Raw genomic sequence first — 17,753 nt, 5'->3', positions numbered from 1 at the left:
TATACTAATACTGGGTAGGGCCTCCCTTTGCTCTCAAAACAGCCTCAAGTCTTCATGGCATTGATTCCACATTCCTTTGAGATTCTGGTCCATGATGACATGATTGCATCACGCAATTCCTGCAGATTTTTCAGGTGCACTTTCAAGCTGTGAATTTCCCGTTCTATCACATTCCAAAGGTCTTCTATTGGATTCAGATACGGTGACTGGGAAGGCCACTGAAGAACACTGAACTCATTGTCATGTTCATGAAACCAGTTTGAGACGACTTTTGCTTTGCGACATGGTGCATTATCATGCTGGAAGTAGCCATTAGAAGATGGGTAAATTGTAGCCATGAAGCACATGGTCAGCAACAATACTCTGATAGGCTGTGGCATTCAAGCGATGACTGATTGGTATTAACGGGCCCAAAGTGTGCCAAGAAAACTTTCCCCACACCATTACACCACCTCCACCAAGTGCTCAGTGAGTTTCCATACCCATATAGATAGAGAGAGAGATAAAAAGAGAGAGAGATCTAATCAAATAAAAAGAAATGAGAAAGGGTAATAGACTTTATTCTTCTTTGAAAGCACTTGTGTACAGTATTCAAATGTTACATTATTTCACAGTTTACCCCAGATTACTTCTTTTTTTTTACGTAACAGCAATGTTTAGAAAAAAAAAACCTTCCTCTATGTACAGTCATTCACATTTGACACTGTTCAAGCAAAGATATTACATTTGTTTTAAAATGTACATATACACATATGCTACAATTGCCAGAGAAGATCAAGACCATCACTATACACATTTCTTTACAATGTTAGACAAGCACACCAGAAGCATTTTGTGAGCTGGAAAAATGTTACGTGGTTTTTTTTACAAGCTGTTACAGTGGTCGTGCATTCATTTCAAAATGAACTGGAAAAAGGTCATTCTGCCCAACAGATTCCAGATGAAAAGAAAAGGGTTCCAGTTGATGCAATCTTTGTGCGTCTGTACAATCTTCCATTCGTAGACGATGTGTGAACCCTGTATGCATGATAACATGGCAAAAAAGGTCTGCAGACAAGAGGACACAATACAGGAACATGATTCATAAGCACGAAAGGACCGAATCCCAATTTGAGATAACTCGCTTGTGAATCAAACTTGATGTTAATTGTGGATTCACATCCACAAGCATATCTCAAATTAAGATTTGTCCGGAACAACTTAACTGCTGACCCCTAGTCCATCTCCTAGTGAGTACATCAGACGCTACCCAGAGAACAGAGCTAGATAGGACAAACATACTGACAATCAAATATAATCACATCAAAATATAGGCAAGCGCAAAATAGAGGTTCAGTAATGCCTGGTGAGTGAGTTGTTTCTTTGTTACAGTAGCGTGGGTTAACAATGCAGGGGCTACACCAGGAACAACAGTAGACATGGTAGAAGTATGAATGGAAAATACATTATATCAAGTGGCCTCTTCATGGAGGAATCTATGCTGCAGTTACAGCATATCAAACCCAACTGACGTCGAAGCAGACACAGTCCCAGCATACTCTCAAAGACCTCCCAACACAGTTTCACTTTAAATAGGTATAAAAACTGCACTTTTTAAAAAGTAAATATTATACATCATTATTATTTCTAAATGGAAAAATACAATGTGCATTATGTACATGCAAAAAAAGAACAGCACTTTGGTGTAAGGTTTGTCATTTACCTATTGAATTGAACTTTCTTAATGTAAAGAACCTCCTCAACCAAGAACCGCATTAAAAACAGAGAGATGAATAAGAATACATGAGAGGTACTGTGTCACAGTGACTCATTCAGAAAGGAAAACATCATTCAGAGACAAAGACACTACCAATGTTGTTGGTCCTCTAATCACAGATCTCACCACAGCTCATATAGGGGCTGTTGTTGACCTGACCCCCTGTTAAGCCTAAATCTGGACTAGCTACAGTATTCAAACGGAGAATCTCCATTAAAAGTGCTTTCCACTCCAACAATAGGCTTAATCTGTGTCCGGGAAACCTCCCAGTTTTGAGGCTGTCGCAAAGACCAAGACTGAACCTACATCTGGACTACGAACTGCCATTAACGATGACAGTACTTGGGCCTCTTTAGGACTAGGCTTAATCTGGATCTACGCAACGGCCCCATCAAGGCTACATGAGAAAAAGAAACTGAAACTACATGACTTTGTACAGCGATGATCGATCTCCTCCCGTGAGTCAAACTACAGTCTTGTACAGAGATGACCGATCTCCTCCCATGAGTCAAACTACAGTCTTGTAACGCAACGCAAGTGCTCGTTTCACTCAGGGGGAAGTGGATGTAAACATAGATGCACTCCATGTGTTACCAAGGAGCCAGGGTAACTGACACTTCAGTCTTACCAGAGTCGTAAATAATAATAATCATAGGAATAATATTATACGACTTTGAGTCTAACCAATCCATCAACATTTATATGCGTGACTATCCCAGTTCACCAGTGACTTGGTCACCCATACACACTCCTGGTTGAGAGAGAGAGAGAGAGAGCCAGGGCAGGGAGACATGTCTCATCAGAGTTGGTCCAGGTCTCCTCTGCTAGCTCTCCGGGCACCAGAATGTTGGGCTAAGGGAGAGAAGGGGCCGGAATTTCACACTTAAATAACCATATTTCACATTTGGCATTTCTGCTTGGTTGTTCTTATGCACACACAGCAGGCCACTGTACTCTTGTCTTTTGTCTGTGTATTTGGTCAGTGGGAGGACTGGGTCTCACAGACTTCGTCTCTATGGAGTGCATGGTTGTATAGGCTAGTATTGACAACGACTTGTAGGAGTCGGTTATGGATTTTGGCTATGTGGTGAATGTATGTTGAGTTACACATGGTCTTTACGGATAGGTGTTCAGTCTCTAGTGAATGCTGAATGAAATCCACAGGCGCACAGGCTGGGCTTGCTGGCTCTTCCATTTGGCCCCTAGGGGGAGCTCTACGGTGGACAAGTGAGGACAAGGGGGGTGGGGGCGGGGACTTTTATTCTGGAAAGTTCAGCGCTGCCACCTCCGGCTTCATCTTGAAGTACTGGTTGAAGCGGAGGACCGCATATCTGAAAGGAGAACAGAAAGTAATAAGAAAAGAAAGAAATGGCAGTGTCAATAACCGACATTGTCACTGCAGAATAAACAGTCAGCAGATAGGAGGCATCATAGTATGACATTCAAGGACAAACAACGAAAGTATTCATGGTATTCACATCCTTGCAGAGACATCCTTGTTGATATACTGTCAGTGTCACAGTACATGCAGTGCTTTATCTGTAAAGCTATCTGTAAAGTGATAGTCAATGGATTCAAAAAGCCACTTACCCCAGAAAGTCAAAATCAATGGTGGAAAACTGGGCCTGAATAAGAGCCCAGAGCCCCCAGAAGAAATGAGATGCCTGGAGAGAGGGAGAATGAAGGAAGGAGGGGAGGGAGGGAGAGAGATATTTGTATTCATCATCAATGTGAGTTTTTCCATTCAACTCAATGTTGCCGTTTTAAAAAAAATATTTCCTGGATAGTAATGTCAGTGTGTCTGTGTTTCTCCTTTGACCAGTTCTTTTGTTGTTGCCAAGCCGAATAGCCATGACTACTACAACAAGGGAGCTGGTGAAAGCAGAAACACACTGGACATCCAAGTCGCAGACCTCCACCTTGACAGTAAACAAACGTGGGAGTAGCCAACGCAAAGGGGAGGGGGCCTGAGAGCCTCAGGTGAGGTAACCACCCCTTTACCACACACACACACACACACTACATTACACACACACACACACTACATTACACACACACACACACACAGATTTACCAGATTCCCTAGGAGGTTGCTAAGAGACTACAAGACTTGCACATTCCAAGTGGGTTACGGACAAATAGCATCCATTTGTTTGGCCTCTCCTTAGCAATAACACCCACCCCCAGGGGACTAGCACCATTGTCCTTCAACACACTGGCATAGCACATTAACTGCTATTAAGAGAGCATAGTTCTACGTCTAGGGAGCCTATGGGCCGACTGAGACTAGCGTTTCTTGCCATCATGAGGACGAGAGATTGTTAATCTATATAGTACTGGTGAATTTCTGGTACTATTCAATCACCATAATGAACAGGAACAGGGCTTAAGTATATTAAGCGTTTCTTTAAGTACTCATTTCTTTCTGAACTCCAGAGACATAGCTACCTGGGAGACTGTGTGTGTGTGCGTGTGTGTTTGAGGAAACACAGGTCTCTATTAGCAACCAGAACACACAGCACACACACACGCTATGCTGACCACCTGACTATGGATGATTAGCCCAGCCAATGAACCACCCGCGATTTAACCCCAACCCCCCACAAAAAAAACACATTCTTGTGTGATTAGTTTCTTGTGTTTGGTAAATACCGTCTGTCTGCACCCTGGTCCCCTAAGGGGGGTGTACAGAGGTCAAAAGGGCAGGCATTGAAGTCAGAGTTACATCAAAGAGACTGGACTCTTATCTTCACGTTAGGAGCTTCAGAAGGAAGCCTGCCCTTTACCGAGAAACGCAACTTAGTTCTCAGCCAAAAAGGAGGGGCTTGGTTTTTGTTGTCGGCTTATTGTTTCAGGGTTTTTTTTTCGACACAAGCTACAACGTATTTTAACTCTGTAACTTTATTTAGACCTAATTTCCAATTAGCAACCTTTTGATACCGTTTAATGGTGTTTACTGAATAGAAGCAAAGCAGTACTCTAACTTCTCTTCTCTCTGGAGTTCTCTGCCTTACTGAGGGGCCTTGGTTACGCTATGAAACTAGAGCAGGTCATAGCCATAGACCTAGGATAAAGATCAGTGTGCGATGCAGCCAGGCACTGTTCTGAAAATAGATATCGTTGAAAACAGAAACATACGAAATGATATCTGATATTTGGTCTGGGAATCTCCAAGAAACGCAGCAATGTTTTAGGAAGCAATTGACCCCGAGTATTTCTGTTCCCACGTGTCCAGAGAGATTCTCTTGTCCTTCCTCCTCTGTGACGGCAATCTATTAATTCTGGATCTGTAAGGGCGAGTACTGAAAGTGTAACTGGCGGGGTTTGAACCAAGGACCTCTGGCATGGATGCCACGAACGTAAACCGTTGCACCAGGTAGGGCTACCTCATCACGAGTTGGTGATTCCAAATCACCTCCGCTACACACGGACACTCTGTAGAGGTGATCTCTGTGTGGAAGCGGGAGACTCACCAGAGCGAAGCGGTTGACTTGTACATAGAGCACCTCCACCTCGGTGTCTGTCACCTCGCTGCCTGGACCCTTGTTCTCTTTGTAAGCCTCCAGGTAGGCGCGCAGCCACTCCAGCTGAAAGCTCCGCTGTGGGTAGTGGCTGTAGTCCACCTCATTCAGACCTGAAACACACACACACACACACAACACACACACAACATACACACATGATACACAGATGATTAACAAAATGGTCAAAACCTCAGAAGTTCTTCAGAATGTTTGAGTGTCATAATGAATGAATATACAATGTACATACAGTACATGTAACATACAGAGTAAATCAATATTCATACTTGATGGGAAAGCTTACCAGCAAATTCATTGAAGTGGTTCCCAATATCATAGGCTTGGTAATTGTACCCAGCATATTCGTAGTCTATGAACTTTACATTACCTGGGAAGGGCAAAGAAAAGGGAGGCTTGTTTAGAACAAGACAGGGGCATGTCACATTGAAATGATAAAGCTATGTATTAATCCCATTATTAAATCCCTGTCTATAGGTGGTGTTACATCTGATGTCTGACTGATTGACAGCCCTATTGGGGCTCGGAGGGTAAGGAGTAAGAGTTTGCATTTTGAGGATGAGGAGCTGCAGATGAAGATGAAGATGAAAATGCTTGAGAAGAAGCCAGAAAAGAGACAGTTGATTATAACAAAGACAGACAATAAAGACTATTCCTACAGACGCACACACACAAACACATACTCCATGAGCATACCATGCGGTTACTTCAAAAACGGCAAATTGGGGAATTTTTGCAGTGTTTCAGTTCTGCTTTTTTTGCAGATAAGAGAGGAGGAAGCAATCCCAAGATGCAACATGTGGGTCGACCACGTGACAGAAAAATTGATCAGATTAGTCACAAACAGAGGAGTGAAAGTTAATAACTTTTTACTCTAGGAAATCCCTCAAGTGGCAGCACAAACAAAATGAGCTCGCTCAGATACTGTCGTACGCGGTACAACGAAAGGGATGAGCAAAGATAACCAAAAGAAGAGTGCATTTCTTTTGCCATGGCAAGTTGGGTTACAAATGGGCCGAAGTGGGGTGGCTTGAGTAGAGGTCATGCGTTGAGAAAGACTTTATGACAGAAAGATCAACAACAAAAAAAAGATGGAACATGCAAAAAGATGCGTTGAAGATAGAGAGAGACAAGACTGCCCCCTAGAGAAGAACCTGAACTCTGCATCTGACTGCATTGTTGAATCGTTCTGTTATTAGGTGAAAGGTGATTGATCAAAATACAAAGCCTTACCCCTATCTCCCTAACAAATACCCTGGCATTGGTGTACATATGGGTATTTTTGAAATGAATAATCTTTTTTTTTTTTTTTTTTAAATCTACAGTGTTTTTGGCTTAGCGGATTAGCCTACATTGTGTGTGTGCTCAGTCAAGTTTTACAGTTTGTTCTGATATTGACAGAGTGCTGCTACAGAGAAAGACACGTGAGATGGTTACCGGGCGCGGTGCGGTCCTAGCCGGACACAACAGTACACCTCCAGTCAGTGGCTATAGCCCTGTGCAGCAGACGAAGAGATTTGGGCAAACTTACATCCTTCAGGCGCACACACACGCACACACACGCGCACACATACACACACAGACACACACACAGACACACACACCTCACTGCATGAACGCGGATGCCAACCTCTTTTTCCTCTAACTTGGCCTCACTTCCCCTTTTCACAACACTCCCCTTCAATCCTCTACTCTCATTGGACCTCGCAGGACCCAATGGCATGACACCTCCCTACTTCTATGCAAATGGATAGAGAGAAGTGGCTTCCTGTTGTATGCAGAGCGATTGGTTTTAACCTCAGCGACTAGGGTGGAATTTGACTCTTTCTTTCTCTCTCTCTCTGTCACCTGACTTGACCGAGCAAAAACAAGGTATTTTGTGGTCTGTGAGACAGTTTCTCCTTAGGAGAGACAAAACAAACCTGCTCTCTTGTTGGGTGAACTAACTCTCATAGGAGCCATCCTGAATGGAGGGAAGTTACAAGAAATGTCAATGTTTAACTACACTTCAGCTGTAATTGGTTGGTTGGTTGGTCGGTTGGTTGGTTGGTGGTGGTGGGGGGACGACTTCTGCTTAGAGAAGTGGCTTCTCTCTTCTCCCATAGATAGACAGCAAGGACTCAATTCCAAATCAAACCCTTGGACCTCCTAATTTGTCTTGTTCAATGGGTATGGGCTAGGGGCTTCATTTGGGATTGAGCAAAGCTGCCAAACCAATGTGGTTTGAAAAGCTAAGATGTGGTCTAGTTATAGCTGTAGAACAGGACATCCCCGTCCTTTAATAGGTCACTAGACTCCCTCTAATGTGGTCCAGGGAGCTAAATTAGGTCTAGTACTGCCCTGGAGAGTGGTAGGGAAAAGAGCTAGCACTAAGCTGGAGCGGTCTGAAAAAGAGCTAGTACTGCACTGGAGCGGTCTGAAAAAGAGCTAGTACTGCGTCAGAGAGCGGTAGCTCCTACTGCTGCTCTGAGCTGTGGCGGAGTAGTGAACTGGGTGGGGCCCCTCAGAGCTGAGTGTGTCTGTGTCTCTGTCTCGGTCAGCCCCTCTGGCCAATGGCAGGGCAGGGCAGGGCAGGGCAGCCACCGCTGCTGCTGCTGCTGTCACTCCTAGGAGAGAAAAGCTGGAGACAAGGAGCTGTGAGATCGCCCCTCCCCTCGCCACTGCAGCGGCGATGGGGTAGACAGCTCCACCCTCCCTCACCCGTACTCCACCCTCCCTTCACCCCCTCCTCCCCTCCGTAGCTGCAGGTAAGACTCGGACACAGCTACCCCTCCCAATCCACCCTCCCTCACCCATTCCCTCAGGTTATCATCACAGTGTGTCAATCGTGAGCACCCTCTTTGACTCGGTTGGGCCGTTAGTACGAGGCATTCACAACATAACAAAAACAATAACATTCCCAAAAGCACCACAAAAAAAACATGTACTTATGAAAATAAAACGGGGCCACGTACAGAGCCCCATGTTACTGATATGCAACCCTGTTCAACCAGGAATGACACGATGGCAAAGCTTGTTTAGCTTGAGATGGATTGTTGGGGAACACTAAAGCCAGGCCCATAGAATTAGAATTAGTAGAGTGAACAGGCCGCCGCTTTTTCCTCGGTGGCACACAAAATGGCGGGTCAAAGGAATGCGTTTGGAACACAATCAAATTGGTACACCAGCTATGGCTGCCGTACCCGCCACAGAGCCTTGACCTTTCGCCTCAAACGAGAATATCCCTTCTACTAATTCTAGTCCTGTGACTAAAGCCTGGGCGTTCCTGTGAGTGTGACTGGGCAGTGCGGTAATGTGTCGCAGGCCTACCTGTGAGCGGTGTGGTACAGTAGCCTAGGTCTACTCTAGTGTGTGCAGGGCTGTGGGCAGGACTCACCTCCGTCCTGGTTGAAGATGATGTTCTTACACAGCAGGTCGTTGTGGCAGAGCACCACTGGGGAGCCCAGCACCGACAGACTCTGTTGTAGCCAGACCATCTCGTCCCTCAGGCGCCTGGAGCTCGGCACCTCCACATTCAACCTGGGGAGAGGGGGAGGGAGGAGGGGGACGGGAGGGGAGGAGGGAGACGGGAGGGGAGGAGGGAGACGGGAGAGGAGGAGGGAGGAGGGGGATGGGGGGGAGGGAGGGAGGAGGGGACGGGAGGGGAGAGGGAGAGGAGGAGGGAGGAGGGGGACGGGGGGAGGGAGGGAGGAGGGGAAGGGGGACGGGAGGGGAGAGGGAGAAGGAGGAGGGGGACGGGGACAGGAGGGGAGGGGGAGAGGGAGTTGTCATCTCAGAGGCATTGCGCAAGTTTTAGTCCGTAATGTCTGGAAGCTAAGAGCCAGGACTGAAAACATCATTACGTAACGTTAAATCAATATGACTGTCACCTGAAGACAGAGGAAAGAAACTCACATGTAGCATCTTATGTCATAATCTCAAATCAATCTAGCTGTACACTTTTAACCCTCTACTTCGCTACCAGACTTGAAGTGAAACCATCTTAAAATAGAGTTTATGAATGATATGTCAGAATCAGAAATAATAAGAATTGGAAGGGGGAAAAAAGCTAACATTTTAAAGTTGCAGTGCTTACTCTCAGGTATTTCTATGCACACCTGGCAAGGCTACGTAGGGAACCTTAAGCGATCACTCATCTGAGACATTCGACATGCAATTGTCATGTTACATAAGTACTGTCATGTATTACGCAAACAAGACTTCAGGTAGCTATGGCTCACGTGTAGGGCCAGAAGGAATCTGCAGAGGACGACTCCCCTCAAGCCTCGAAATATTATCAGATATGTACAACAAAAGAACATATGGAATGAATTAAAGTCAAACCAAATATTCAGGAGCACCCCCACCCCTAAAGATTTGACAATCTCGTTCACCAGACCAGTGTTGAAAAAATCTGAGGGAAACACTGCACCAGACACTCCCACCCAATGCTCGGAGGGTAAAGATTAATCCTATCTCTGTGTTGGAAGGTCTGGTGGGCCAACGTGTCAAATACGGTGAAGTCAGTAAATATAGCCAGCAAGGCTTCTTCACTTAGTTAGCTAGCCAGAAAGAAGTGGGCTGGGTTTAGCCACTTTGCCAAACTCGTTTTCTCAGGTAAATGTTTTTGCTTTCACACCATGCGTTTCTGATGTGTGATTCGCTTCCATCAAATAATTTGCTTACATTAAACAATAACTTAACTCTGTAAATTCACTCCCACGAAGGTTTGAGTTGTTGCTATTCCAGGCTTAGATGTGCTGTGTGTAACAGCCTGGGGATGAGGTTAGTTTCCCTGAGAGCTTCGTAGCACTAGCATAAACTAGCTATGAACATACATTTTTATTTTATTTTTAGCTTACAATGGACTTCAGGTGATCGAAGTGATTCAAAGCTCTTGAGGAACTCACCCCTGACCCACAGTAGATCTTGACAATTGCCTCACCTCTGGTTCATTTCAGGGTCCTCAAAGTATTTGGGCGCCAGGGCGAAGTGTTTGCCCATCTTCATCCACAGGTTTGCCTGGGGCACCCAACCGTTGTGGGCATGGATGGCGTGGTACTTGGCCAGTTGCCTGGCGATGAGCCTGTGGGGTGGTAAAGGGAAGAGAGACATGAGAAGGGACTTTCTGCGTTTCAGTATCAATTTCAGATTATATGATAGCATTACAGGCCGTGTTAGCCTAGTGACCTAAATTCAAGGGGTGGCTTTGACACACTGGAGGTGCATCAGCATCTTTTGTACCTGATAATATTATATATAAAAGACATGCAAGTATAGCTTGAGAATGACACTGTTTATGCTTAAGCAAGTTTCTTCAAGTTTTGTTGTCAGGTGTGACTGTATCTGTTTAATGCCCAGAATGGTCCGGAGGTGTGCCTCAGGGATGGGTGCAAAGCACTGTACATGTTCCACACTGTAGTTCTACCTGAACATGGGCAGGCTGCGGATGTGCTCAGGTTCTAGCGCCTGTCCCTGTAGGAACTCGTAACACAGGCCGTTGTTGAAGGTACAGTAGAGGCGCGGGGCGCAGCGGTGGGCGTGGAGCACCTGGAAACTCTTCACCTCGTTCTCTCGGTCCACAAAGAGCTCCGTCTTGTTGCCATAGATACGAACCAGGACCACATCCTTCATCACTCCGCCAATGTAGCAGCCCAGCAGCTTGTTGGTTATTCCGTCTGTGAAGAACTAGAGAGAGAGAGAGAGAGAGAGAGAGAGAGAGAGGGGCAGGAACACCAGCTAAATTACCAGCTAATTATTTTTAAGAGTGTCATAAATACCAGTGCTTCAGGCAAAATGACCCCATCTCATTCTGACAGATGTTTGAACTATGAACTATCCACTGCCAGCTGTCTTTCTGTGTAAATACGTAAGACACTTTCAGCAAATTCAAGAAAAATACAAAACAAAACGTGCCGTGCACTCCAATCTCTGCCACTCGGTAGGCCTCGACCTCTACCCACATCATCGGCCAAATCCTCTCCACAGCCCTTAGTCTAATTGTGCTGTGCCTTTCATGGGTTATTATGACCAAAGTTTGGATACGCCGGGAGACAATGAGAGTAGAATGCCGTGTTGTAGAGGAGGGATTGTCTGGGGTGGGCTTAACCTGAATTGTTTCCCGGATGAAACCGGGAACATTTCTGGGGGGGCCAGGCATTCCAGGCCTAATCACGTACACTATCAGGGATTGACGATGAGCAAGAGGAACGTCAGGAATTTTATTTTGCAGGAGCGGGCGATGGCTGGCATGTGCTGAGTCTTCGCTTCTTCATCATTGATGAATACAAACAGGGTGGCGCCACACCCCCTCCGGCTGTGTTTACCTAGAGTTACCACACGCCCCATTCTGTGATCGTCAAGGAAACCACCCCTCCATTCTGTTTTGATTTGGGATGGGTGGGTGGTGTCTCTATTGTGTGCCTGTCTGTATGGCAGATTGTCCCGCCCTCTTTTACGAGTTCAAGGTGGCATGACCGACTCATTCTATTTGTTTACACAACTGTGGCCTAAATGGTGGGTTTGTAAAAGTTTGCCATAACAAACCACATGATCGGAGGAGGCTGTGGTTGCCTGATGGAAATAGCCCACCGCACAATTTATTAAATTGTAATTTGGCAACTGCATGGAGTTGAGGTGAAATAAGGAACAATTCAGATTCCAAGGCCATTACGATGCGATTTCAAATAAATTAGGCTCCTAATGTAGGCTACTATGCAACAGCGTGTTGACAAAGTGTTGTTACTGCATGGTTACTAGGTATAGGGGCAACACAATGTGAAGTGTGACCAATTCATCAATAGTTCCTGAAGTGACTGCTGAAATTTAGATGGAATGCACCTCAACTCAAATAATTAACTTGTTCTCATTATTTGCACCAGATCTTACACACCACCATGTATATATAAGTGCTAATATAAATCTAAATAATAACACAAACTAAAAATAGGTTGTGGTTAGAAAGTCATCATCAATTATGTATTGTCATATTTGTATGTCCTAAGGGAATTTAAGTAATCTCACCTCTCTTCTTCCCAAACATAAAACATACACAGAAATACAGTTGCCTCAACTGTTATGAACCTTCCTCCTCCTCATCATTGCTAGGTTCTTGGAAACACTGTAACCTTAAAAACCTGTTTCTAGCTTAAATTGCATTTATAAAAAAAAAATGGTAGGCTATGAACGAGAATGTTCCACATCTTCTGCGCCCACTGTCTGGGTCATATGTTCATTATATCGCGTTTGATACCGATAGTTTACGTTATAATCTTTTGATTCTGAAACGATAGCATTACTGCCTGAATGAATGCATGTTATTACGTCAGGCGGCCTTGAATTCAATCTTTATCCTCCTAGCAAGTTGACGCAGCTCCTATTTAAAAAGGCGCAAGACCAGTTTCAGAATTATGTAAGAGCTTGCAAGGTAAGCATTACGCGACATATGACGACTCTCAGGCTCACTTAAGGTCATCGTGCAACTTATTCAAAACGAATCCACCGAATGTGACAAATGAAATACCTTTATTTTGACCTCAGATGGTTTCCAATTCGGTCTCAGTTCCTTGATCAGTCTCAGTGCACCAGATCTGTAATCGTTCTCGTCTAAAGTGACATCTATTTTGGGTACAGCTGGAGCCTCGTCAGGTACGTGAATGTAGTTGGCCATTTTAACAGGTAGTTTGACAGAAGATGACTGTTGGCGGCTGCAAATGCGTATGTATGAGATCTTGCTTGGGTGCGGGTGTAAAAGCCTAGTTGACTCGATGTGCGGCAACGCCTCTCAGAAAATCCCACCCCGAAAAAGAACAGCCACGCGTTGCATTCTGGTAAAATCATGACTCATTTGCTGCCCCTGACGTTGCTGATGTCGACATCGATAATACCAATCATATGACTGAAATGTTACATGTCAGAGTTACACAGTTTAGTGCTTGTACTATGTCAGAACCTTGTGATAATCTATGCATCACCACTCAGTTCACACAGATTTTGTTTTTTTGCAAAAGTTCAGAGGAGCTATGTTCTGTCCATCTTAATCAAAACAAGAGTTCAATTAGTAATATTGTACTGACACGATTAATGTTTAATCAAAAGCTTAGGATAAACTATTATAGCCGTATCATTGAATTAGTCAAATATCTAAATACTGAACTATCTCATAGTCATAGAATCCAAACGTATACGCCGATTGTAAGTAGGAGCAAGATTAAAAGACCTTTATTTTGAAATGTGACATTTTACGACATGACACCGGAAGTATAATCTGTCTGTTATTCTTTTTTAAGTAGCTAGTGCCGCTGACTTCACGTTGCTAGCTAGTTGCAATATTGTAGCTATTAGCACGTTATTCCCTAGCTGGGAGAGAGACCCTTTGCCTTCACTAAAACAACAATATCGTTGAATTCCTCCTCCCTCTTAACAATTATAGCTGTTCTTTTGTTCCTAACTTCAATCGTTGGCCAGCTACCTAGCTAATGTAAATCAAGCTAACTTTGGCTGGAAGCAACACACTCTACTCTATTGACAGAGTTTTAGCCAGCTTGCTAAGTAACGTTAGCTCCATCCTCCATACCAAATTTATTTAGCTCTTTTCTTTCTTTCTTTCTTTCTTTTTTTTTTTTTTTTTTTTTTAACATCATGGCAATGAGACAGACACCACTCACCTGCTCTGGCCACACCAGACCTGTAGTGGATCTAGCGTTCAGTGGAATAACCCCATTTGGGTATTTTCTAATCAGTGCCTGCAAAGGTAAGATTATAAGCATGCTAAACTAAGAAAAGTTTCAATCACTGTGTTTGGAGGTGTTCAATGAGAGGTAGAGCGGGGAACAGTTTCATCACAGTGTTATGTTTGATTACTATTAGGCTAGTTGAGTGTGACATTGCAATTGGAATGAAGATAATAATGGAAAAAGAAAAAGTCTTGGTAGTTGGTCGACAGCCACTATTTGTCAATATGCCAACCGTACAAGCATAGGTAGCTAGTGACTAACTGTGTACTGACTGTCTCGTCAGATGGTAAACCCATGTTGCGCCAGGGAGACACAGGGGACTGGATTGGAACGTTCCTGGGTCACAAGGGTGCTGTCTGGGGGGCCACTTTAAATACAGATGCCACAAAGGCAGCCACTGCTGCTGCAGATTTCACAGCGTGAGTATAGTACAGCCTCATACTTCAGGACAGGATCAAAATATTTCTGACATCAGTTCCTCTCCTGGCCAAGGTGAAAGTCTCCTTCTGCTTCAGACAACGCCTTTGTCGTTGACAGGTTTGGAGTTTGTTGATGCAGAAACCTATCTAGAAACCCAACCATGCCTATACAGCTCATATGTTGCTTATACTGTTCATACTGCATTCTATTTATTCTGCTTATAATGTTACTGCTTATACTGCACTACTTATACTGCTCATATACTGCACTACCTGTATATATTGTTCACACTGCACTTTTCTGCTTTTTTGCACTTCTGGTTAGACGCTAACTGCATTTCGTTGTCTCTGTACTTGTACTCTGCACAATGACAACGTTGAATCTAATCTAATCCTGTCTCTGGTTGATTGTCTGTGTGTAACTGGGTGGATTTGCTCTTTAGGAAGGTGTGGGATGCAGTGACTGGAGATGAAGTCCTCACGCTGGCACACAAGCACATAGTCAAGTCTGTGAACTTTACTCAGGTACTTTGGGTTCCAAGAGTATTCACGTTGAATATTCACGTTGAAAGTGTTTATTTTGGGTTTTAACTTCTTTACTGAACTTATGACCCCCCCCTCTCTCCCTCCGGACCTCCCTCACAGGATAGCAATTATCTGTTGACGGGTGGAAATGACAAGGTGATTCGCATCTTTGACCTCATCAAACCTGAAGCAGGTTCGTACTAATGCAAACGTGCATGTGACCATGGTTACACCATGGCCATGTCCAAATGCATGAATAATTTTTTATTTCAAATGTATCATTCGACACTGTGTGTCCCTCAGAACCTCAGGAGATCACAGGTCACACCTCTGCCATTAAGAAAGCCCTGTGGTGTAACAATGACAAGCAGATCCTCTCAGCTGCTGATGACAAAACCATACGGTCAGTACTGCTTCAGGAACAAATCCTAACTGGAGACCTGTGTGTGTAACTCAGACTTTCTATTCCATTTTATGGTGGTGTCCGAGAGGGTGGATATCAAGTTAGGATTGTGTGTTTGTGTCCTCTCTACACAGGGCTCTAGGGTTCTAGAGCCTCTAGTCACAGCCATTCTGTTGACATGTAAGGACTGTCAGGATGAGTGGTGCACACGTCATTTCCCTCATATAACATTGAAGTATTTGCATGGTCATTTTGCCTTGGCAGTATGGCAATGCCTTACAATGGCCACCAGAGGGCAGTATTTGACTAAAGATAACAACATTGTACATTCATAAACATGCATACATTCTCTCAGTGTAATATTTCTAAATAAAAAAATAAAAACATTTGTTCGTATGCTGCTGCTCGTGTGTAGACTGTGGGACAGGAATTCCACAGAGGTGGTGAAGATGCTCTCCTTCGAGGCGTCAGTCACTAGCATGGAGTACGTCCCTGATGGAGAGGTTCTGGTTATCACCTATGGAAAGACCATTGCTTTCTACAATGCCCTCAGGTACAGTGATATGCCATTTAGCAGTCTCTTTTATCCATGTTCTTATCCAGTTAACCCTAAACCCAGCATTCATAACATGGTGCCTTTATAGTTGGACAACCTCTCTTTGAATGTAAAACTGCTGCCACTGGTGTGTGTGTGTGTGTGCGTGTGCGTGTGTGTATTGACCTTGAGTTGTGTTACCTGCTAGCCTCGACCTGATCAAGACCGTAGACGCCCCTGCCTCCATTCACTCAGCATCCCTCCATCCAGAGAAGGAATACGTCGTTGCCGGTGGCGACGACTTCAAGCTCTACAAATATGACTACAGCACAAAGGAGGAGTTGGGTAAGCAGGTCCCGTTCCATCAGACTGCTGTCAAGCTCTGATTTTGAGGGGTGAACTATGTTTTTAACACTGTGGCATCTCTCTCTCTCCATCCCATTAAGAATCCTATAAGGGCCACTTTGGACCGGTCCATTGCGTACGCTTCAGTCCAGACGGGGAGCTGTATGCCAGCGGATCCGAGGATGGTACGCTCCGGCTGTGGCAGACTGCAGTGGGGAAAACCTACGGGCTGTGGAAGTGTGTCCTTCCTGGTGAGTCGTCCCGCGTGGATCCGAGCCCCCCCCTCCAGTGTGTTTTTGAGAAGGGAGGCAGGGAGAGAGGATGGAAGGTCGCCATTTTGAGACTCATCCCTCGGTCTCACAGAGAGGTCACACTTGTATGATCAATGGAGTGAAATCTAACGCACGTGTTGACATCATGTTATCTCTGTGTTTACGTTAATCAGAGAAAGAGAAAATGTTGCGAACAACCAGCCCGTTTCATATCGCATGCCTGTAGGCAGCTGTCAGTGGTTCAAAGTTGCTGGGTTTTTTTTCTCCCCTTTCTCACTTCTCAACAGAGGAGCTGACGTCAGAGAACCCTGATACGTTGTATTGCACGATCCCTGAGATCCAGGCCTGAGTCAGAGAGAGGAGAGGAAGGATGTGAAGAAGAGAAGAGCAGGGGGGCTCCAGTCCCTTCACACCACGCCCCAGCAAGGAGCCGAGCCCTTCCGCCTCAGCAGGAAATGATGTGGAGTTGGGCTCCGACATACATGTGTTCAGGCAGACCAACACTCACTCACTCACACACACACACACACACACACACACACACACAATGGGCTCCAGAGGAAAGTAGTAGACCTGTGAGCGTCAAGCTCATCGCTGCCTGCTTTCTCTCTGATCTGCTCAGTCTGACACCTTACCCCAGATCTGTCTGTCTGCTCAACACTGTGACCCCATGACCTACTTTTGTTTCAAATGTTTCAAAAATCAGGGGCCTATTTGGCCTTTTTGTTTTGTTTTTTATTTTCTCAGTAAGGGAATTCACAGCGGTTACATGGGGGAGGGACGCTGATGCTATTTCTTTGAGAAGTTATGTTAATTTTCTCGAGGGAAGCATCTAGAATACAGCAAGAGTTATATTGTGTCTAGTTGTGCAACCTTAAACACTGGGTTGGGATCTCACATTGTTCTGTAACATGCAAGAGAGTACAATTACTTTAGTTGTTTGCTTTGTTTTTTATGTCTTGGTTTGCAACGTTGCAGTTGTGTTCAGTTATCAAATAAAGGGATGGCACATGCATTATTATTTGACTGCACAAAAATATTTCTGTTATGGCAAAGGTGTATCTGTACATCTCAGGTATGGATGTGTTGTATAACCATAAATGGAAAAGAGAAAAACATTTACTACATTTCTATCTTTACTTACATACATCATGTGCAATAGTTTGACTGTGCGCCCCCAGGAAGCGCTTAAAATTTGCATTCTTCCCCACCAATGGGGCAGCCCATTCTTACCGCTTTTGTCCA

General features: G+C 44.7%; 2 protein-coding genes across 2 annotated transcripts; one reads left to right on the top strand and one right to left on the bottom strand.

Moving 5' to 3' along the window:
- Window positions 1–543: 543 nt before the first annotated feature.
- Window positions 544–13,035, bottom strand: etnk1 (ethanolamine kinase 1). The gene is made up of 8 exons (XM_083692237.1): window positions 12,797–13,035; window positions 10,703–10,962; window positions 10,220–10,360; window positions 8,672–8,814; window positions 5,582–5,665; window positions 5,230–5,390; window positions 3,347–3,420; window positions 544–3,087 (listed from the first exon to the last, which is right to left on the bottom strand). The coding sequence occupies exons 1-8, from the start codon at window positions 12,941–12,943 to the stop codon at window positions 3,015–3,017; spliced, it is 1,083 nt and encodes a 360-aa protein (XP_083548363.1). The 5' UTR covers window positions 12,944–13,035; the 3' UTR covers window positions 544–3,014.
- Window positions 13,036–13,448: 413 nt separating this feature from the next.
- Window positions 13,449–17,523, top strand: strap (serine/threonine kinase receptor associated protein). Its single transcript, XM_083691944.1, has 9 exons — window positions 13,449–14,026; window positions 14,293–14,428; window positions 14,872–14,953; window positions 15,074–15,146; window positions 15,257–15,356; window positions 15,772–15,909; window positions 16,100–16,236; window positions 16,338–16,487; window positions 16,796–17,523. The coding sequence occupies exons 1-9, from the start codon at window positions 13,915–13,917 to the stop codon at window positions 16,855–16,857; spliced, it is 990 nt and encodes a 329-aa protein (XP_083548070.1). The 5' UTR covers window positions 13,449–13,914; the 3' UTR covers window positions 16,858–17,523.
- Window positions 17,524–17,753: the final 230 nt, after the last annotated feature.

This window comes from Argentina silus (assembly GCF_951799395.1).
Source record: "Argentina silus genome assembly, chromosome: 20".
Lineage (NCBI taxonomy): Eukaryota > Metazoa > Chordata > Actinopteri > Argentiniformes > Argentinidae > Argentina > Argentina silus.
The sequence above is the reverse complement of the archived record's forward strand: the minus strand, read 5'-3'. Positions and strand labels throughout refer to the sequence as shown.

Coding starts and splice junctions, on each gene's coding strand:
- etnk1 (XM_083692237.1), bottom strand. CDS start 12,943: ATGGCCAACTACATTCACGTACCTGACGAGGCTCCAGCTGTACCCAAA. Junction 10,963..12,796: donor CATCTGAGGTCAAAATAAAG/GTATTTCATTTG, acceptor CTCTCTCTCTAG/TTCTTCACAGACGGAATAAC. Junction 3,421..5,229: donor AAGTCAACCGCTTCGCTCTG/GTGAGTCTCCCG, acceptor CCCTCTCTCCAG/GCATCTCATTTCTTCTGGGG.
- strap (XM_083691944.1), top strand. CDS start 13,915: ATGGCAATGAGACAGACACCACTCACCTGCTCTGGCCACACCAGACCT. Junction 16,237..16,337: donor CAGCACAAAGGAGGAGTTGG/GTAAGCAGGTCC, acceptor CATCCCATTAAG/AATCCTATAAGGGCCACTTT. Junction 16,488..16,795: donor GTGGAAGTGTGTCCTTCCTG/GTGAGTCGTCCC, acceptor ACTTCTCAACAG/AGGAGCTGACGTCAGAGAAC.